This window comes from Puma concolor, chromosome A1 (assembly GCF_028749965.1).
Source record: "Puma concolor isolate L17-30 chromosome A1, mPumCon1.1.hap2, whole genome shotgun sequence".
NCBI lineage: Eukaryota > Metazoa > Chordata > Mammalia > Carnivora > Felidae > Puma > Puma concolor.
Window position 1 is genome coordinate 63,534,084 of NC_141667.1, and position 22,924 is coordinate 63,557,007.

Genomic DNA, 22,924 nt, shown 5'->3' on the forward strand with positions numbered 1-22,924 from the left:
GGGCCCAGCCCAGCATCCAGAACAGAGTTGATGCTAGTGATGTCTGTGGGATAGATGCCGAATGAGTGAATGGGCAACAGTGCAGTTGCAGAGTGGTGGGAAACCAGCCACAAGGAGGCCTTTGAGTGGAGCCTCTGCAGACTCCGGGCTTGACTCTGAGCTGTGGGGAGTCCAAAAGTCACGGGTTTGAGTTCCGGCTCTGAGGCTCCCTCACAGCGGCCTTAACCCTCCTCATCTGGAAAGTGGGGATCCTGACAGTCCCTCCCTCCTGGGGTCACTGGCACTGCGCGGTCAGGGTGTGACACCTCACTGCCCATTCTGGCCACAGGTAGGGGGCAAATGGGCCTCCCAGGTGGGCAGGTCCTGTTTGGGTAAAAGGCCAAGATGGTCTCATGGGAGGACGCTAGCGTTCTTGCTCAGGCCCACCAGTTCCACGGAATCTGCTGGTGGGCACGTGTGAACTTTTTGATTGATGTTGTCCCGTGAGTTTTCCCTGTGTCCCTGGTTCCGCCTCTTAGAGGCCACAGGAACAGCCGCCAGCTGGCCTTGGCTGCTGCCTCTGTGTTTCAGCCCTCTGCTGTCATCTGACGCTAAGAAGATGGCCAGCCAGGCCTTGGCCGGCTGCGGAGGCGTGACTGCCCCTGATCCTGGCTGACATCCTCTGGGTGCCAGCTAGGCAGGACAGCTCTCATTTTTCTTTGTACTCACTCGGCTTTGTAGACACCCCTCCTGGCCCTGGTAACTGACCAGCAGGCTTTCATCCCCAACCCCAGATGCACCCGCTGTTTACCTTCTCTGCGTTGTGGACTCAGCAGGGCTGTTCATAGCAGATACCGAGGACCTCTCCCTCATAGCTGGGAACTGACCTTTCGTGGGTGCCTCTTGGGCGCCAGGGGCTCTTTTCTGCATTCCACTTACTGATCTCCTAGCACTAGGAGGGGGGTTGCAATCCCCACCCCACCTCCACCTTACAGATGAGTAAACTGAGGCTCAGAGAAGTCTAGCCAGTTGCCTAAGCACAGTCAGGATTTGAACCCCAGCCCCTGTGAGTCCAAAGCCTGGCCTGTCTCCACTTCCTCCTGTGCTCCTCTGCAGAGAAGGCAAGGGTAATAAACCCATGAGCGCTAGAGGCAGTCACAGTGCCAGCGATGATGATAATTGCAGCTAACATCTGTCACGTGCTTGCTCCGTGCTGTGAACTGTAATCAATGCCCTGCATGCGCTTCCACATGCAGCCCTTACTCCCGTGAGGCAGGCAGTATTTTTATCCCCATTTTACAAATGACAGACACTGGGGGTTCAGAGAACAGTTTGTCCAAAGGCATGCAGCTAATGCATGAGGCAGTAGTGCCCCTGGCCCTGCAGATCCACACCTGGGGGACTGAAAAACCAGGTACACTGTGACATCCAGACACTGAGATTAGATTACTCAGCGCTAGAAAGAGATGAGCTACGGAGCCATGAAAAGGCACGGAGGAGCCTCAAGCGCATATCACGTGAAGGAAGCCAATCCGAAAAGGCCACATGCTGTATAACTCCAACTGTATGCCATTCCAGGAAAGGTAAAAATATTCTGGAGACAGTAAAAAGATGAGTGTCCGGGGGGGTGGGGGTGGGAGGAGGAACGAATAGGCAGAACCCAGGATATTCAGGGCACCGAAACTATTTTATATGAGACTGTAAGGATGGATACATGCCATTCTACATTTGTCCAAACCCTACATTTGTCCACACCGAGAGTGAGCCCGAATGTGGAGACTGCGGGCTCTGGGAGGTCATGATGTGTCAATGCAGGTTCACCCGTCGTGACCAGTGTCCCACTCTGGTGGGGGACGCTGACAGTGGGGGAGCCTGCGTGTGTGGGGAGCAGGGGTTATATGAGAAATCTCTACCTTCGTCTCGGTTTTGCTATGAAATCTGAAACTGCTCTAATAGCCTTTTCAAAAGGCAGGCAAGTACACAAGGCACCTGTTAATGCTTGAGCTGCCGCCAGCCTCTCCCCTGACCTGTGTTCTTCCCACTTCCCCGAGCAGTGATATAAAGGGGGAGCGGGGTGGCTGCAGGATGTGGGGGCTTCCCTGGCTAGATTGCCTGGGGGCTAGTCTTTTCCAGGCGTTCTTCCAGGCCTGCGTTCAGGTGTGGTTTATTCAGGAGCGTGCACCGCATGGGGAGCCAGAGGGAGGTAATGGTGCAGCCGGGTGACCAGGGGAAGCAAAGGGATGGCAGGCATGCCACTGGGCTCTGCTAGGAGACGGGCCGCTGCTCCGTCCCATTTGGGGAGAAGGAAGGAGAAGGTAAGGGGAGGTGATAACCACATACTTCGGTCCCTATCCCCTGGGACAGCATGTGCTCAGAGGAGGCTGGCCAGGGCATTGCACAATTCAGGCGTAGTTGGATCAATGGCCTTTGGAAAAGTACATTTTGCTCAAGAGCCAAGTAAAACTGGAGGCTCTGCCACCAGCGCACTGAAGTCAGGAGTCCTGACTCACACAGAGAGGGAGGGAGGAGAGCTGGAGACAGGCTGTAGCCCTCCAGTGGGCCCAGGCTCCCTCGGGTGCCAGGCCCCTCGGCCAGCTCAAGGTCCTCAACCGGGACAGTGTGTGTGCCACGGGCAGCGTCCTCAAATGGCTGCGTCAGGGCTCAGACCCCATTCATGGTTTAAAATTTTTTTTTTTTTTCAACGTTTATTTATTTTTGGGACAGAGAGAGACAGAGCATGAACGGGGGAGGGGCAGAGAGAGAGGGAGACACAGAATCGGAAACAGGCTCCAGGCTCTGAGCCATCAGCCCAGAGCCCGATGCGGGGCTCGAACTCACGGAGCGCGAGATCGTGACCTGGCTGAAGTCGGACGCTTAACCGACTGCGCCACCCAGGCGCCCCTCCCATTCATGGTTTAGAAAAGCTTTTGTCTCTCAGAAGCCATGGGTAAAATGAATCACTGTAAAAACCTAATTTTCGTATTGACTTGCATTGTCGGTTTAAAGATGACTTCTCTCAAAGATGAGTCTTTGGTAGATAAAAGTTGCCAAAGCCCATAGATTTGGGGCATCTGGGTGTTGTGGAAAGAGCTCTGTTGGGACTCACAGGTAGTTCTCACACGTGACATTAGGCAATTGAGCGTAGCTTCCTGGGCCTCGGTCTTTCTGCCTTTAAAATGGATCTGGACTAAATTAGCCTTGCCAAATACCCAGGAAGCATGTCACTGGTGACCCTGTTGCCTTGGTAGACTTTGCTGATCCATCTCAGCCTTCACAGCTGGACAGCCTGGAATTGATCCCAGAGACGAACCTTCTTGGCCACGCGGGGACTCCGTGATCTCAAAGTTCTCTTCTGGCTCTAGAACATTTAGATATCTTTGCCCTCTGCTATCTTTATAGTTGTACTGCCTATTCTGACACAAAAATTCAAGATTTAAGACCAAGTTCATAAATTTGATGGTATCCAGGCCAAATTTGAGCCACAGAAGTATTTTAATTTGCATATTGTTTGACTTTAAAAAAGATGATCTTTTTTAAATTGGTGATTTCACATAGGACCCAAGATTTCTGTTTCTTCCTGATTTTTAGCCACTCTAGGCCTCCTTGTTTTAGCCAAGGGCCAAGCTGGGTCCTTTCTGCTCCTTTCATTTTTTAAAATTATTATTATTTCTTAATGTTTTATTTATTTATTTATTAAAAAAATTTTTTTTTCATGTTTATTTATTTTTGAGAGAGAGAGAGAGAGAGGAGGAGGGGCAGAGAGAGAGGGAGACATAGAATCCGAAACAGGCTCCAGGCTCTGAGCTGTCAGCACAGAGCCCAGTGCAGGGCTTGAACTCACGAATGGTGAGATCATGACCTGAGCCGAAGTCAGATACTCACCTACTGAGCCACCCAGGCGCCCCCTGGTTTATTTATTTTTGAGAGAGGAAGAGAGAGAGAGAGAGAGAGGGAGGCATAGACTCCAAAGCAAGCTCCAGGCTCTGAGCTGTCAGCATAGAGCCCAATGTGGGGCTCGAACCCACAAACCTTGAAATCATGACCTAAACCGAAATCGGATGCTTAACCGACTGAGCCACCCAGACGCCTCTCCTTTTATTTTTTGTGGTTTCAAGTTTTTATTTAAATTCATTATTTAACATACAGTGTCAGGGCACCTGGGTGGCGTAGTCAGTTAAGCATCCAGCTCTTGATTTCAGCTCAGGCCATGATCTCATGGTACCCGGGATCGAGCCCTATGCCAGGCTCTGCCCTGACCGTGCGGAGCCTGCCTGGGATTCTCTCTCTCCCTCTCTCTGCCCCCCCCCCAACATACACTCTCAGGATGTTTCCTGGAATCTTTTTCAGAGGGAAAAGGCATTTTCTGTCTATGAGTAGTCACTCCCTAGTAAATTGGTTTTACATTTTTATCTTCCCATGCGGTCTTTCCTTAAAGACTTAGATAAGCCGTGGACTATTGAGGAAAGCAAGGGTGAGGCAGATGTTGGAAATCTGGGGGTGGGAAGGACATCCCCTTCCCATCCCACTCTCACCCCCGCCCCGCCTCTTGTAGACCCCCTCTGTGAAGTCCTGTTGCTGGTGGGTGTTCAGGAAGCCAGTGGCTCCCAAAGGGGACTCACCTGCACATCTTAGGTGAGCTCTTGGCCCAGGAAAGACCCAGTTTCTGCAGCCCAGTGGGCCTCTTGTTACTTAAAGATGAGGCTCCCCACTTAAGATTTCAGTGCCAGACACTAGGGACCCCAAGAGACTAAGGACAGTTCCCGCACGGCAGGAATCCACAACTTCTAGGGGAAAACACAAATAGTATTAATGAGACAGAGTGCGCTGTGCTGTTCATTCATGACTGTGGTCCACACATGTTTAGTAACAGCACATCATGTGCTGGATGGTGACAGAGAGAAGCTCAGGGACTGTGCGCAGCCCAGAAGGTGGAACCTCAGCCAGCCTATGGCTAATCAGAGATGGATTCTCAAAGAAAGGGATGTGTGAACTGAGTTTTAAAGAATTACTGGGACTTCTGCCCTTTCCTGCCCCTCAGCTCTACCAGGCTCCTTACTGTATTCCAGGGACCTGCCAAGTATGCTTCCTGCCTCAGGGCCTTTACACTTGCTATCCCTTCTGCCTGGAATGTTCTTCCCTGAATAGCCGTGTGGCTGCTCTCCCACTTGATTTAGATGTACATTTGCGTGTCACCTTATCAAATGGGGCTTCTCTGAGAGCTATCCCCCTGCTCCTGTCTAACACAGCTCCTATATTATATGCTGTCTCCTAGTTTGGTTTATTTTTCTTCATGACACTCATGGGCACTGACACGTTCATTCACTGTTTGTCTCTTTTACTAGGATGTAAACTAGGTGAAGGCAGGGAGTTTTGTGTCTGACCGCTGTTGTATTCCTAGCACCTAGAACAGTGTTTGGTCCACAGTAAGTACTCATTCATGACAGAAAGAATGAGCTGGTGGAGGAGGAGTGAGATGGGGTGACGCAGACAGAGGGTGCAGTGCATGTAAATAAACAGAGCTGGGAAAGAATGGGCCTTTCTGGAACAAAGAGTGTTGGTGGGGACACGAGGTGCGTGGGAGGGAGGGCAGGTAATAGACGGGGACTGGCCAGCCCAAGACGGTTCTCCTAAAGACCCTACCTGGCTTTATTTTTTCATTTGTAACCTGTTTATTATGGAACAACTGAAAAATACTGAGACGTGTCCAAATGAGAATGGTCACCAAGGAGAACACTTTGGTCCCTGGGATTGTTGAAAAATTCACCTTTTAATTTGTCAGCCAGATCTCGTTTTCTAAAACACTCTGCTGCTTCCCAGCCTGGCACAGTAACTTCGTGTTCAGGTCGATGATGGTGCAAATCCCAGCTTTGCCATATGCTAATTGAGTGACCTTGGGCTTCTGGAGCCATGAACCTTAGCAGAAGCTGTTGCTCTGCCTGAGACACCCTTCTGCCCTTTTCTTCCAGCCTCATTTCTGCTTATCTTTCCAGGTTCAGGGTCTCAGCCTGAGAGTCTGCGACTCTACACAGTCTTTTCTGAGTCCCAGTTTCCTTCTCTGTAAAAAACAGCTGAACCTAGTTTTTGTGTCTTGGACGGCTTGGACTCATGAGCGAAGAGGCTGGCGTAATAAATACTCTCTTTCCTCTTTCCATGACATCAGATCCACCTCAGCTATGGCTTTATTATACTTTCATTGACCGGCCAGCCTCTTAAAATCTTGATCCTATCTTAGGGCTTTTATCCCCGGGCCTCACCAGAACTCAGCCCTCACTTCTTAAGGTAGCGAAGAATGTTATTCAAAAGGTGGTCTCATAGCAGAGAGTAAAATTGAATCCCCCGGGCGGGTGCAGGTGGAGGTCAGGTGACATTTGGGCTCTCCCCAAAGGGTGCACCTTCCACAGCTGTCTTGGCACGGCTGTCTTTCTCCCAAATACTTTCCTCCTAAACTTAAAAACACCGGCACCCGTAGTTTCTTCCTTTTAAATCTCTGCTGAAGGCCATGCCCTGGCTGGGAGCCGCAGGGATGAGAACCCAATCCCCGGAATAGCTCCTGCCGCTCAGCATTTAAATGCCGTCTGTATTTTTATCCGATGATGGGTCATTTCTGAAAAACCCCCACTCATGTTCTGCCCCTCTAAGAATACATTTCCATTTATAGCTTCCACACTTGGGATGATGTTGTGTCCTGGTGTGGGGCCGGCGGCTGCGTCCTGTTTCCAGTGATTTGGAAACACTTTGGGGGCCCTTGCCGTCCCCTGGCCTGTGCTCCCTGTGGCCTTGATGGTGGGAAGCTGGACTCCTAGCCAGGCCCCGGCTGCCTGACGTCCCGAGGCTCTGACACCACGCCTTTCCTCTTTCTGTGCGAGCGTGGACTCACTGACTTGTCACAGCATGTGGGAGGCAAGTGAGGGTGAGGAGCCCCCCGTCCAGCTGTGCTCTGCCAGAGCCTCAGGGCGGCGTCACACCACAGTTCCAAACCTCCCTTTCTCACTCACCAAGTGCCCACCGCACCCACAGCAGGTGCCAGGCTGTGGGGCAGGCACAGGAGGGCGGTGGGGAGCGTGGACAGCCAAGGGGCCCAGGGGCTAGTGCAGAGCTTTTAGGAGCCTCTGGGTGAGGCTGACCAGGGTTCCAGCCTGACTCTGCCTCTTGCTGGTTGTATGAACTTAGGCAGGTGTCTCAGCTTCTCTGAGCCTCAGTTTACACATTTGTCGATGGCATCTCATGAGTGGTAGGAAGAATTCAGGGGGATAGAGTAGGTCAAGCGTCCTCAGCAGTGCTTGGCTCACAGGGTAAGGAGCCCAGGAAATGCCAGTCCCTTTCCTCATCCCTCTGTTGACCTGTGGTCCTTAGGAAATACATTTGAAGTTGGAGATAAACACACAGCTGATACCTTAGCAACTCTAGCATGCACCAGCATCTCCTGAAGGGCACTTTTTCCACAAATGCCTGCCATCCTCACCCCATCCTGGTTTCATTCATTCTACAGTGGGACCCTGGAATCTGCATAGTTGATCAGCCACCTGGCAGATTCTGAGGCAGTGGTGCAAGGACCACACTTGGAGAAAAGCTGCTTCCTTCATCCATGCCACAAGTATTTCTATGGATCTCCTTTGTGCCAGGCACTTTTCTAGGCTCTGGAGATAGAGTGGAACTCAAAGGCAGACATAGTCCCTGCTCTCCTGTAACTTATATTCTAATGGCGGGATCAGGCAATGAACAAATGCACACAAGACAACATAAATTCAGGCAGTGATCTTAAGTGCTACACAGAAAAAGACAGTAGAGTAAGGAGGTCGAAAGAGACGTTTTAGTTAGTGGCCAGGACAGGCCTGTCTAAAGAGGTGATGTTTGAATATAGGCGTAAATGAAGTGAGGCAGCAAGCATGCAGATTATCTGAGGGAACAATGTTCCAGAGACAGAGAACAGCAAGGGCAAAGGGCCTGAGATGGGAGCAAGCTTGCTTGACTGTTCAAGGAACAGATTGCATTGGGATTTAGAGCTCTTAGGCTGATGCTCCCTCCCTGCTGGGCGTGAGCTTTGTTTTCCTGATGAGCCCAGGTCCAGGTAACAGGCGAAGGGCACTGTCCAGCCCGGTGAGGCCACTCCCTTTTTTCTGATAGACCATCTAAAACACTCCTTGAGAATTTCTTCATCCTCTTCCCGATTAGCCAGTTTGACTCTGCTGCTCCTCGCTGTGGCCCCTGCAGCCAACACAGCATACCTCACGACTTCTCAGGCATTTGGGAGCCCCTGGAGGACACTGATGGTGACTTGGAAAGAGTCAGGAGGGCTTGTCTCTTAACACAAAATGCTGCTGCCCTTTCTCTTTTACTTTAACTATTTGAAGCTGCATGAGTTTGGATTCCACAATCCCTGAGGTTCCTTCTGGGACCCAAAGAACAGGTTTTGTGTGAGAAGCTGTTGTGTTTTCTTCTGGACATATCAAGTATGAGGGGGCAGGGAGGACACCCCAGGGAGTGAGGAAGCTCCTTGGGCATTACTGTATGAACTCTTTGAGGAGAGGGACCACATCCACATCTGTCTTGTTGACTTTTTCCCATCTCTCTGGAACTTGGCGCGGGAAGTTAAGGCATGGATGAGTTGGCTGTGGGACCTAAAAGAGAAGAGGCCTGAACACAGACCCCTGTGGGCACACCTGGATATCAGGGATAGCAGAAGGAAAAGGAGCAGACAGAGAGGATGCCAGAGAGTGAGAATGCCATGGTACTTTAGGCAGCCAGGAGAGATCCAGGAAGGAAGGGGCAGTTAACAGGTTCAGAGCAGGGGCAGTACTGAGGAGAGCCAATGGCATCTGGCCCTTAGTGACTCTTGGGTGGTCTTACATAGCACAAGAAGAGAGAGTGGTGGTGGGGGGGGGGGTGCTGATGTCAGAGGCCAGACTGCTGTGAGATAAGGATTACATGGAAGGTGAGATGTGAGGTTGTTCTAGGCCAGTTATTAAGAAGTATGCTGTATACTTCCAAATGCATTGCATTGAGAGGTACAGAATAACTGGTTGTCTTCTCTTTGAGATACTAAGGTTAATCATTGGGTTCCAGTGGCTGTAGCCACATTATTTTTATTTTAGCCACTATAATTATCTATTATTAAGTTTCGGATCATTGCTAAGATCCAGTGTTTTATCAAAGGGCACACAATGATGATTTTTTCTACTTCTATTAGTCTTTCTGCATTATTCTTTGAAAATATTCTGTAAAACAGAACTTCACCTTCATCATCTATTTGGTTACCTAGAAATGCATTTGTGTACAAAAAAAAAAGTCAGAATTAGTACTTTCTATCTACTAGTTTTCAGAATAAGGAGTTGGTGGCCTAGTAACTTCAAAGGTGTCCAAAGAAGCTTTTGTTGTGTTTTGTTTTTTGAAGTGTCGTTATGCACTCACAGATTATTTAATGTGTTTTAGCCATTACCATTTTTTAACAGCTTTATTTAGGTATAATTGACATACAGTAAACTTCACATACCTAAGGTGGACAGTTTGAGGAATTTAACATGTATCCACCCATGAAACCATCATCACAGTCAACATAGTGAACCTAAAGTTTCCTCATGCCCACCTCTTCCTTCGTCCCCAGGTAACTGGTGGCCTGCTGTCACTCTAGATTAGTTTGTACTTGTCTAAAATTTTATAGCTTCCAAAAGAAACAACAGGTGTAACCAAAATGGTTACTCTTACCATTCTTAGGCGATGCATAAAAAATAGTACATATTTAGGGATACATGTGACAAAAGAAGTTCAAGACCCGTATACCGAGCACCCCGTTAAACACTGATGAGAATTTTATATAGATGGAATCATACCACGTGTACCCTAGTTTGTGTTTCATGCAGTACAGTTGTTTTGAGAATCATCCATGTTGTTGCTCATGTCAATACTTCATTGCTTTTTATTGCCGGGTAGTAGTCCATTGTGCGGATATGCCATAATTTACCTGTCTTTCTGCCTGTTGATGGACGTTGTGGCTCTTACAAATTAAATCCGTGGCTATAACATCACAAATATGAAGATGTAAGCAAGGATATAAATCATTTTTTGTCACTATCCACGCCCCCCCCCCACAAACATATACTTAAAATTTAACAGAAGCAGCATTCCACCGTTTGCTTTTTTCTTTTGATGTAAAGAGACCTTCCTCATTCCCCTTTACAGCTGGATCGTCCTCCACTTGGTCTATAGTTTATTAACCGGTCCCCTTGGATGGACATTTGGATAGTGCCCAGTTGTCTGCTATTACAGCCGTGCTGTGGTGAATAGCCTGCGCGTACGTCATTTTGTATTTTCATCTGGAATTTGCTGAGTGCCATTAATGGGCCAGTCCCTGCACGATCCACAGATTGTGGAACAAATCTGGCTCGACTAGGTCCAGTCAGAGTAGAGGACCCTGCAGCCATATTGGGGCTGTGCCAGGAACGTATATGTCCACAGAGTCTGGGAAGGTGGGGCAGGCTGTGTCAGGGGGTGCCTTCTAGAAGCTCTTCTTCCTCTTTGGCCAGACTTAGTGGCTTCTGTGGGAAGGAAGAGAGGGGGAAGACCAGGACTTTGTGGTCAGAGAGGGTATTCTGGGATGAGAAAGGTCACAGTGGAGGCAGTTGGAGCTGGGAGAACAGCCTGTAGATAGAGACCTCCACACAGGCTCCGAGATTTGGGGAGAGAGCCTCAGGGGATGGGCTGGAGAGAGAGAACTGTGCACATGGAAGTGCTTTGTGCAGAGGGTCATCCCCCAGACCTCCACTCCTTCAGCCCCAGCCTGTCTGCGTGCTTCAGGCAGGCCTGTGGCACAGCGGTTAGAGCATATGTCCTGAAGCTAGACGGCAGGCGTCGAGTCCTGCGTCTTGGGCAAGTGAAATGGGAAGAATGATGGAATCTACTACACGGGGTTGTGAAAAGGACTTGAGTTAACGAACGCAAACTCTGAGTCCACGACTGGGTGCACAATGGTCCCTCACAAAGGGGACAGCCACAGAGTAGCTGTGATGGCCATGATTCACCCTCTAAGCTCTTCTATGTGGGCTGGAGAGGGAGACAGATTTTTTTCCCCTTCCTTCTGACAGAGGAAGGATTGGTGTGGGCTCTTATTAGCAGTTTGAACGTCAAGGACAGGATTCAGGGGGCTGTGAGAGTGATTCTAGGGCTCAAGAGAACCGGTGCTTGTAGGGTTCTTTCCCTGCCCGTGCTTGGCTCTGACACATTCATTTACCTCCGTGTGCCCTCCAGCATGCACACGCGTGTGCGTAGGCGTGCGCGTGCACCCTCCCCCCCCACACACACACCACACCAGTGGTTCTCAGTAAGGTGGAAGAAATGAGTAAGTGAACAAGCAAGCACACTTTTCACCTAACTCCCTGGTACTTGGCACTGAAGCCTCTTGACAGGCTGGTGGGCAGGGGTGACCAGGCCACAGCACCAACTAAAAGCCTTGCTGGCTATTTTTGGGACCAGTGACCCACCACTTCCAATGACTTGCTCCTCAATGGCGTCTAATTTCATTAAGCCTTGGAAACAGTGACATCACGAGCGCCTGCCTGCCTGGTAGCCGCCCACATATGGCGAACCACAGAGTGATCTGAGATTCGTCTCCAAGAGCAAGGGAGAAGTGAGGTCCCAAGCAGCAAAAGTTAAAATAGCAAAGCTGAGGCATTCTGCTATGAAAAGAAATTACAGAAGAAATCCATTAGTCAGAGATTTCCAGCGGCAATTTCCTTGCTTGGGAGCAGAGGAAGACGTATGCATGTTTATTTTGGGTGAGGTTATACGGCCATTCCTCACTCAGTAGGCTAGATGCAGCCTGTAGGGTAGTTTCTGTTAAGTAAATCCTATATTCTCATCAATTCCTCGTACCAATGTTGATGTATGTTTGATCTTAAGGTAAGATGTGTTGAGGCGCAGATTCAGTGCGTTTTATTAAAATAGTGACCCTTGGCCTTACTCGACTGTCACGGTAAGCCACAAGTCTAGGTGGACCTCGTTGTTTCTCTGTGGGTCCCTTTGCCCGGGTCTCTCCAAGTGAGCTCTTCTTTCTCAGGCACAGAGCACAAAGGAGAGGGAAAGACTGCTTAATCCAGATCGCTGGTCTCCGTGGGGGCAATCGAGGCCGTGGCCATGACTTCACCCAGCGGGAGCAGAGGCAACTGGCTGCCTTTCAGACAGAACACAGACTCAGTGGGAAAATGAGCTTCCCACATGCGAAGTTTTGGTCTCGTACGACATGGTTTCTCTACTTCAGTTCTCTGGACATTTGGGGCCAGTAATCCTTTGTTGTGGGGTGGGGGGGATTTTACTATGCATTGCAGGATTGTCGGATGCATTAGCACCCCTGGCCTTAACCCGCTAGGTTCCAGTAACACCCCCAGTCCCCCGTGCGACAACCAAAAATATCTCCAGACATTGCCAGATGTCTCCTGGGGGGCCAAAATTGCCCCTGGTTGGGAACCGCTAGCATATGAGAGATAATAAGGATTTCATCAGCTTTTTATTGGCTTGTTTCTGATTTAAATATTCTGTGTCTAATTGTACCTCGAACTGAACAAGTCACTCTTTTTTTTTTTTTTAACGTTTATTTATTTTTGAGACAGAGAGAGACAGAGCATGAACAGGGGAGGGGCAGAGAGAGAGGGAGACACAGAATCTGAAACAGGCTCCAGGCTCTGAGCTGTCAGCCCAGAGCCCGACGCGGGGCTCGAACACACGGACCGCGAGATCATGACCTGAGCCGAAGTCGGCCGCTTAACCGACCAAGCCACCCAGGCGCCCCAAGTCACTGTTCTTAAAGCTTCCGTTTTCTCATCTGTAAAATGATTGGGTTGGACATAGTGATCTTAGAGAACCTTCTAGACCTGACAGTGGAGGGTTTTGAAGGCAGGAGGCCCCTGTGGGGTCTCTGTGTTTGTATCCTGTCCCAGCAAGGATAAACCTCTTGCCAGCCTAGCTCCAGTCACTACTGCCATTGTCCTGGCACTTGGCATTGGATCAGTCTTCCTTAAGTCCAACTGATGGCTCGCTTACTTTAATTTAAGTCCACTCTGCCCCCACCCCCACCCCGCTTTGAAGTGAAGATTTCTCAATATCCAGTACAAGGAACCCCTGAGGACTCAGCTTCTCCACTGTCCATTTCAGCCTAATCTTGTTTTTAAGAGCAGCCAGTGGATCTTATCTTTGTGCAGATTCATTCATTGACTCATTCATTCAGGTCAGTTCTCCAGGGGCCTGGATTGGGCAGGGCTGGGCAACAAGGGAGCCCAGGTCCTGCCTCAAGAAAATCATACTCTGGTGGGAGGGCAGGAAAAGAGCATTTTTTTGCTTGACAGTGATGAAGAATCCATAGTTAAGCTTTCTCTGTTTGAGGCTAATCAATTCCAATTCTTTAACCTTTTTTCCTAAGCATTTTCCACTGACATGGTCTCAGTTTGGGCCCCACATGGTTGGAAAAAAAAAACAGCAAGAATGTAAATTAGGCCTGGATTCAGAGTCCTGCTGTGGCACTTCACAGGTGTGTGAGCTTAGCCAAACCACCAGCCTCTGTGAGCCTCATCTGTAAAATGGGCTAAAAAATCCCTAACTTGAAGGCTGGTCAAGAGAATTAAATGAGAACATGCCAGCCAAAGGCATAGCATGAGCTGAGCCCACACTAGATATGCACTAGGCACCCCTTCCCCCTCTTCCACACTCTCTACCCTTTCCTCCATATTCTCTTGACAGTGGGTGGCCACAGCTAATCGCATCACCACATCACCGCAGGGAGGGACTGACTAATGTAAACCAGAGAGGACGACGGCTCACTTCCCTGTCTGTCACATGCCTGGGTTCTCACCAGTCTTCCTGTGGCCCATTTCTTAGTGACATTCACTGCTGACTCACTTGGCTTGTGGTCAGCTCTGAACCCAGGGTCTTTTTCAGCTCTCCCTTTACCCCACCACCACTCCACAGCTTGGACTGATGGCATGGGAATGGGATAATCATTAGAGAACATTCTGTTTAGGTGGCCCTTCTCAAGGAGTCAAAAGCATTACTAGATTGGCACCTCCGTGAGGGCAGGGGCCATGCCTACCTTGACCGCTTCCATTTTCCCATATCTAGAGTGCTGCCAGTAAGTACTTAGTAAATATCTGTTGAGTGAATTAATGTATTTTGAGCTGGTCCCTGTCTTTTAGGAGATTCTCACCTGCTCTGGGCAGCATCTGTGGAAAAGTAAGCAAAACTCTGAGACTAATTTACCAGTAAGTGACCTCTATACTGATTCCCACAAGTATAGGGCAGTGGAAGGGCCATGGCCTATGACTCAGACTTGGGTTTGAATCCCAGCTCTACTAGTCACGGGCTTGGTGACTTTGAGCAAGTTGCTTATAGCTTAGCCTTGGTTTTCTCTCTGAAAAATTGGGATATCAGTGTCTGCCAGGGTTATTGTAAGAATTACATGTAAATATGTATATGTAAAAGTGCCCAGGCTGGCAGTGATCTTGGTTTCACATCAGTGACTCTAGAGCACCTCTTTCCTTTGGTCACTATTGCTTCCTATAGTTTGGTCCAAGTCTACCCTCCTCTCTTAGACCTTTGTTCATTCAACCCTCCCCTCGCCATTCTCACTCCCAACAAAGATGTATTCTTGACACCCAGCACACTCAGTAAACATTTGTTAAGCCAGCACCTCAAAATCAGAAGCCTAGAGGGACCAGGTATGTATGAAGAAAGCAGGCTGTGTGGGATTTTTATGTGAAATCTCCCCCTTACAATTTTTTTTTTTTATAATTCTATTAAATTTTAAAGAGCCTTTTTAACTTTTTATCTTGCCATAATTTCTGGCTTACAAAAAATTTTGCAAAACTAATGCAAAGACTTCCCATAAGCCCTTTACTGAAACTTCCCTAAATATTACCATGTTACATAACCAAAATACCATTATCAAAACCAGGAAAATAACACTATACCGTAGTATTAACTAATACATGGCTCTTATTCAAATCCTAACCATTGTCCCCCTGATGTCCTTTTTCTCGTCTGGGACATCCTGCATGGTTCAGTTGTCATGTCTCTTTAGTCTCCTCCAATCTCTGAAAGTTCTTTAGCCTTTTACTTGTCTGAATGACCTTGATACCTTTGACAAGTACTGGCCAGTCATTTTATAGCATGAACCCGCCGGTTGGATTTGTGTGTTGCTTTCTCATGATTCATTTGAGGTTGTGCATTTTGAGCAAGTTTCCCACACGAGTGTAATGGTGTGCCTTCCCCAATATCTCAGACCAGGAGGCACATGATATGTCTCCTTACTGGTGACACTCACTTTGGTCACTTGGTCAAGATGATGTCAAGTTTCTCAACTATAACGTTACACTTTTTCCCTTTGTAATTAGTAAGGATTTTGTGGGGTGGTATTTGAAGGTATGTAAATATCCTGTTTCTCATCAAATGTTTGGTTCATTCATTTCTTTTTTTTAAATATAATTTATTGTCAAGTTGGCTTCCATACAACACCCAGTGCTCATCCCAACAAGTGCCCTCCTCAATGCCCATCCCCCACTTTCCCCTCTCCCCCACCCCCCATCCACCCTCAGTTCTCTGTATTTAAGAGTCTCCTGTGGTTTGCCTTCCTCCCTCTCTGTAACTATTTTTCCCTCTTCCCCTCCCCCATGGTCTTCTGTTAAGTTTCTCAAGATCCACATAAGGAGTGAAAACATATGGTATCTGTCCTTCTCTGACTGACTTATCTCACTTAGCATAACACCCTCCAGTTCCATCCACGTCGCTGCAAACGGCATGACAAATACAGAAGCTTCACGAATTTGCGTGTCGTCCTCGCGGGGAGCCGTGCTGATCTCTGTACCGTTCCAGTTTTAGTACGTGTGCTGCCGGAGCGAGCACTATTCATTTCTTTATATAGATCCGTGGCTTCCTATTTTATCCAATGGGTTATAACCTATTACTGTGATTTTTGACTTTAGTGCTCACATCGTCCTTTCTTTGGCCAGTGACCCCACCATTCTTTGAACACTGTCTTGCTTTCTGACATAAGAAGGTGTTCCAAGTTCATCTTGGATTTTCCTCACGTAGCCCTGGGATCAGCCATTTCTGCAAGTAGAGAGGGAGATTTAGAAGCCAACATTTGAGTACCTGATGTGCCGTTTGCTATCTGGCTGTCACGGTTCCCGGACCCTCCCTGTGGAATGAGCCAGGAAATGTATGTGAATAGGATGTGTATTTCTGTATTGGTGGATGTTGAAAATCATGAATCCACAGTGAAACCTCCATTTCCACTCGAGCAGCACAGAGTTTATTCTACTTTTCCCTCCATATAGACCTCCCTTTCCCAACAGTGAGCCCCAGGCGTCCATTATCCTCACTGTATTTACATATTTGATTAGTGTCACCCACCCCCATGTGTCAATCTCCCCTCTCTGGCCTCTTCACCCTTATCAGATTCTGACATTCTGCCCTCAGCTACCCCCACCTCCTCACCCCGAGTGACCTCTGACTTCCCATAAAACTCCCAGTTTTGAAGTGGTGGTTGATAAAGTTTTTAAACTGTGAGGCCCAGTTTCTGCCTGTGGGCCCTGGATGGCGACCTGGTATTAACTGGACAGGGAAGGTGGATTTTAAGCCCCTCCCACCTCTCTGGTGCCTGTCATCCCATGCCATCCCAGTGCCTCGTGCAAGGGGACTCTGCGCTCTGGCACGCCAGGTTCGGTCATCATCCCATCCCAGCGTCACGGGCAGGTGAACTAACTCCACACTCCAGCACGCCAGGTCTGGTTGTCTTTCTTGGCCCCTGTTTTTGCTGTTCTCACTACGTGGACTGCTTTATGCCTCTTCCTGCTCAGACTCCCATCCTCCTGCTCTGTTCAGACATCACCTGCTGCCGGAAGCTTCATGGACCACCCCATGGACCACTTTCTGGGTCCCCCTAGCACCTTCAGCAAGCCTTATGAAGGAACACCATTGTACCCTCCTTCCATTTCCTTCTTTGTCTTTATTGCTAAACTGTAGGCACACAAGGCCAAGGGCTGAGTCTTATACCTGTGTCCTAGTGCCTGAGAGAGGACTTAGCATGTAGTAGGTGCTCATAGATGTTAGTCAGCCGAACATTAACAATAGTAACGGAAAAAAAAAAAAAAAGAATAGTACCTGCAAATAAATATTCATATAGTACTTCCTGGGTGCCAGGCACAGTTCTAAGTGCTTTCTATGCACTAAGTCACTTGGCCTTAACCGCTATGCTACGAGATAGTATCGTTGCCCCATTTTACAGCCAGGGGAACTGAGGCTCAGAGAGGTTACGTAAGTGACATGCCCAAGGTTGAACAGTGGTGGAGTCACGTTTGAGCCCACTTGGGCTGATTCCACAGTACACACATGCCTCTTACCTCTTACATGCCCCTCGTGGTTAAAGGGGTCAGCATTTTCCGAATAAGGGAGATGAGTAGGTATGGAGAACTGAGTCACGTGGACCCCTCCCGCTCAACCACACCCCCAGCCCCAGTTTCTAGTGCCCCTTAAGGGCCCAAGAACGGAAGACTGGTAGCTGAGCAGGCCGGAGAGAAAGTGTTACCTTTTAACTTGGCAGCCCACAGGAATATCTTCTCCCCTGACGTGTTAGGAAACCCAGCACGTTTCACGTGCAGTTAGGACGAGCTCACGGTAGTCAAGCATCAGATCTTACGCAAGATTTCCAAGTCATTGCGTTGAGGTTAGCAGGGTGCTAACAGCTTTTCCCAATCACCAAAGGGGAACCACATGCCAACTGGTAGCCCCCGAGGGCTGGAGCAGCCGGCCTCTTCACCATGCCAAGTCCTGCCCGGGAGCCTAGGAACACCGCGGGGATAGAACTCTGCTTTGTGAGAACTGCCTGCTCAGGTTCAAGTGACAGGAAGGAAGCCAAGTGTGTGAGGCGCCTCCTCTGTGAATGCTGTGTAAATCCACCACAGACATTTATTTCCGTTACTCCTCTCGATGGCCTGGGAGGACCTGGTAACAGTAGCCACAAACAAGGAAGACCAGCCCAAAAGATTTGAACCCAGGGTGGTCTGATTCCAGGATCCTCACTCTTAAATAGCTGGCCAGAATCTGCTGTGTCTGTCTGACTCCCAGATCCCAGATTCTTCCGCCGCACCCCACAACCCTCATTTGCTGTGGTGGGACCCATATGAAAGAAAGGCATCAAGGCATCTGCTCTGCGTGTGGGCAGGAGACCCCCATTAGACACGAGCCAGAGCCGTCGCAAGCTAACGCTGAGACTGGGCTCCAGGCAGGATTTTGTTAACTTCACGCCTTGGAGTTAGGAAGGAACTCCACAGGCAAGCTGCGGGAGCTGGGGAAGGGGGGGAGTGGAGACGGGAGGGGGAGGGGGAGGCAGGAAAGGGAAGAGGGGGAGGAGAGGTGACACCGGGCGAGAATGCAGTGCCGTCATGGAACTCAGGAAAGACGGTGCATTTCCCTATTTCCTTCATCATTAGAAAAACCCAAGACGCGGGTTCAGTTCATTCCACAAGGGCTTGCTGAGTGTCTTCTACGCACCAGGCCTGTGCTAGGGTCTGGGGACGTGGGCGGAGGACAAAACCCAACAAGGTCGCTGCCCTTGTGGAAGTTCCGTTCTGATGGGGGGGAGGACCAACCCAGAAACGTAACCGAATGAGGGTCCTGCCTGGTGGCTCTAAGTGTTGTGAGGAAACGCTACCAGGGGATGGGGCAGGGTCCCATCGGAGAGGGCTTTCCTTCAGGCCTCCTGAGGGAGGTGACCTGAAGGAGTAGGAGGACCTGGTTCCAGGAACAACTGTGGCTTGCTGCCCACATGGCAAGCAAGCTGAAACCATCTTCCCTGCTGCCCTGAGACCCACCCCTTGCGCCCACCTCACCCCTGTCCGCTTTGCTCTCTGCAGGTTTGACATCTACAGGAAGGTGCCCAAGGACCTTACGCAGCCAACATACACCGGGGCCATTAGTGAGTAGCCATCCTTCTTGCCGTTGTCCTCACCCCCTCCCCATCTCCTGTACCCGGGCCTGCTCTCCCTGTGCAGAACTGCTGAACCAGGGAGAAAAGAAGGAGAGACGGGAGGAGAGGACAAAGGATGGGCATCTTGCGAGCCCTTGATATAGCTCCTCGTCTCATCTCTGTTCTCACCAGAACCCTGCAAGGCATCGGCATTATCTGTTTCTGGGAGGATACACCCGAAATCATCAGTAGCCATTGCCCCTGGGAGGGGAGACTGGGGCTCAAGGGGTCAGGAGGGCTTTTCTTCCCTTTTAGACTGCTGGAGTTTTTGGCATAAGCACATTTTTAATCATTAAAAAAAAAAGAAGAAGAAGAAGAATTGCACCAGCTTTTGGTTTCTAAATGCCAGTGTTCAGTAAAAGGACCCAAAGTCTCCTTAAAGAAAGGGCTGGTTCCAGGGCCGGGGCAGGAAGAGAGCAGAATAAGCTTGGATCATCTTGGGCCAAAAAGCAAAGAAGCTCCCGGAGGGGGGAAAAAAGGGCTAGGGGTGCATCAGCAGGACACAGGAGCAACATGAAAGAGGCCAAAGGCTAACACAGGGGTAGTCGGAGTAACAGGTCATGGCATGATTGTCTGATGTGCCAAAGAATTACAAAAAAGGAGTGTGAGAGTGTACTGATGTAAATCAATGGGAGAGAAGGGATGGCTCTTCCTTAACAGAAGAATTCCAAGTAATACAGTAATGTAGATGGATAAATACCCCCTCCAGGAGGTAAAGCCTAATTCTCTTCTCCTGGAGTATGGGCTGGACTCAGTGATGCAGAGAATGGAAAGAGCAGAGAGTGGAAGGGAAATCGTAACTTTCCTATGTAGCTGCCCAGAGACAACCAAGTGATGAAGGTTGACATCAGCCAGTGAGACGTCCTGTGGACGTCACGCACCCCCGATGGGACGTGATGGGAAGGACACCTCCCCTCCGAACATTCTTCCCCAAACAGCCCAAGCCTGCCCAATCATGAGAAAGCATCATCGGGGCCCAGGTTGGGCGACATTCTACGCAACTCCTGCCAGTACGCTTCAAAAGCGACAAGGTCTCGAAAACCTTGGGAAGAAGGGGGAACTGTCAACAGACTCAAGACTAAGGACACAGGATGACTACATGCAAAGTGAGATCCCAGGTTGGGTCCAGGAACAGGAAAAAGGGGGTTTGTGGGGAAACTGGCGAAACCTGTAGTCCTGTCTGTAGCTTAGTTTTGGTGCTGTATGGTGTTACTTCGTTTTGACGTGCATACCGTGGTTATGTAAGACGTTAATGTGAGGAGAAGCCGGATGAAGGGCGCATGGGAACTCTCTGTACTGTCTCTGCATCTATTACTCCACAATGAGAAGTTTATTAAAACCAAAACAAACCCAAAAGCGCCATGCGCGCAGGAAAACCTCATAGCCTCATTTTCCAGAGGAGAAAATGGGCCCAGAGAGGTGAAGTGACTTGTCTCAAGTTTCACATCTCTCGAAAGGTAGGCTTCCCTGCACCCCATGGCCTGACCCCCTGCCGGCCTCTCCAGTGCTTCCTGCGGGAGAGGGACCCTCCCTGTGGGCTGTCCCCTGAGCAGGGCCCTGGGGCTGGGCAATCAAATTGGAATCCACTGCTGCCTCCCAAGGTGGGTCATAGGAGCATGGCCTTGGGGTTCCCCCACCCCCGCCCCGGCTGCTCCTGCCCGGCCCTTACTCATTGAAGCCGTGGGTGCCTTCTCCAGCCCTGGGTCTCCACATCCCTGGGGAAGGGAATGCAGCAGCCAGGACACAGGATGCATGTCCTGCAGGCTTCCCATGTGGCAGAGCTGGGTTCATTCTCCCATCTATTAGCTGCGGGACCTTGGGGAAGTCACTTCTCACTTCACCTCTCTGATCCTCAGTTTCCTGATATGGGGAATAAATGAGTTCAGACCCGTCAAGTGTAGGGTATGTGCTAAGCTCTCAGTGCCTGGACTACACTCCTCTGGTCACTGACCTCCAGGAGCCCCCAGCCTGTGAGGGTCCATGCCAGCAGACGCTCTGATGCTTTGTGCCTGAGTCCCCACGGAGAGGATACCCAAGGCCCATGAGAGGAGAGGGGGTTCGACTTGTTTCTGAGCCTGATCACAAAAATTCAAGTAAGGTGTCCTGTCCCCTTCCTGCCACCAACCGATAGTCCAGACCTCTGCCTCACAGTCTCTGCAGTCTCACCCTTGTTAATGGATGTGTAACAATCAGGTCTGGGTCCTCCTAGAATTTTTATTTATTTTTTTTTTTTAATTTTTTTTTTCAACGTTTATTTATTTTTGGGACAGAGAGAGACAGAGCATGAACGGGGGAGGGGCAGAGAGAGAGGGAGACACAGAATCGGAAACAGGCTCCAGGCTCCGAGCCATCAGCCCAGAGCCCGACGCAGGGCTCGAACTCACGGACCGCGAGATCGTGACCTGGCTGAAGTCGGACGCTTAACCGACTGCGCCACCCAGGCGCCCCCTCCTAGAATTTTTAAAAAGCACATTCAGGCTTTGATAAACCTATATCGTTGTTTTAAGCAGAGACGGGAACCTACTGTGTGGACCTCTCTTCCCGGCCCTTTTTTCAACCGCCGTAGGCTGGACACCTTTCCTACCAGCACGTACACAGCCCGCTGCATTCTTCCCTGCAGCCGCGTCTGGCAACCCACGGTCGCCATCATCTACACGACCCACAGTTTACGTAACCAGTCTCCTGGGAGTGGACAGTCTCGATTCCGATTTATGGCTGTTGCAGACATCCTTGTCCATATATTTTTATATCCTTGTATGGTTATTTCTGTAAGGTAACTTTTCCTAGAAGAGGAATTACTGGGTCAAAGGGCATGTGTGTTGTAAAATTTAGAAGGTACTGCCAGATGGCCCTCTAGGGACGTAGTCTGATTTGCGGTCCCGGCCACAGTGTGCAAGACGGCAAATTCCTTTACACGAGAGGAAAAAGGCGTGAGGCATGGGAAACCAGCCCTTAGCTACCATGTAGTGAACAAATATTTATTAACTAGGTCCCGGGGCCAGGTCCCGTACCAAGTACCGGGATCATGTTGATGAATGGGCTCCCGTCTTTGTCCTTAAGGAGCACGTGGCCTACCAGGGCAGCAGACACGAAGCCACACCATTTCATGACATCTTGATAAGCGCTATTAATAACTGCAGGAACAGGGAAGGGCCCTGGACACTCACGGATCAGGGTTTGAATTTTGCCTCCTTCACTGAAGTGGCCATTTGGCCTTGAACAAATTCCTTGACTTCCCAGAGTCTTGGGTCTCGGGTCTTGGGTCCAGTGCCCCCCTTTGCTGGCTGCACCAGGTTTCCCAGTCACACACATTCTCTAGGGGTCACATTCCTATGGTCCACTGCCTGAGTCAGTTTCAAAAGAAGTGTGGTGTCAGAGAGCCTTAGCTTCTTGCCCAAACATGGATTGAAAACCCTCATCAAGCCTTCAGTATCACAACGGCCTTTCTGGTTGAAATACTTCATACCTGCCTTCATACCTCGTGTTTTTCATTCATTCATTCATTCATTCATTCAACAAGTATTTTTTTCTGTACCTTCTCTGAGCCAGGCTAGACCCTGTGACCATAGTGGTACTGAGACATTGTCCACCTAGTATGGGACGATGGTAGGGGGAGCAGTCACAGAGGGTATATGATCAGGGCTGTTGGACACTTGGGTTTCAGCTGAGTAGACTTGGCATTTATCGTGTCCACCTGCTGGGTTGACCAGGCTTCATCCAGACCTTGAACAGAGCACACAGATTTCAGAAGGAAGCCTTCCATCCCTGTCCCCCACCCCACCCCACCCCCAATCTGGACAGAGTTAGAGTGTTGGGGCCCTTTTACAGGCTTAGGGCAAGGAAGGCAGAAGGCCTGGATTGGTCTAAGTCAGCATTGACCTTCAGAAATGCCTCCCTACTTTGTACCTGTCCATGACAGCATGCGATGGGTTGCTGGGGCTT

The 22,924-nt window shown here is 49.7% G+C and overlaps 1 protein-coding gene and 1 non-coding gene across 7 annotated transcripts in view; one reads left to right on the top strand and one right to left on the bottom strand.

Moving 5' to 3' along the window:
- ERGIC1 (endoplasmic reticulum-golgi intermediate compartment 1) overlaps positions 1-22,924 on the top strand; it is a 103,268-nt gene that overhangs the window by 29,274 nt on the left and 51,070 nt on the right. For 5 of the 6 annotated variants that reach the window (XM_086717158.1, XM_086716911.1, XM_086716837.1 and 2 more), the window contains exon 2: positions 18,870-18,931. In XM_086717158.1, coding sequence (XP_086573284.1) covers positions 18,870-18,931 — 62 coding nt within the window. Of the gene's footprint in view, positions 1-18,869; positions 18,932-22,924 lie in introns of those variants that run through there. The other variant, XM_086717089.1, reaches the window with a different exon arrangement.
- LOC112861859 (U6 spliceosomal RNA) lies at positions 15,756-15,858 on the bottom strand. Its single transcript, XR_003223737.2, has one exon. It is a non-coding gene; the product is annotated as a U6 spliceosomal RNA (small nuclear RNA).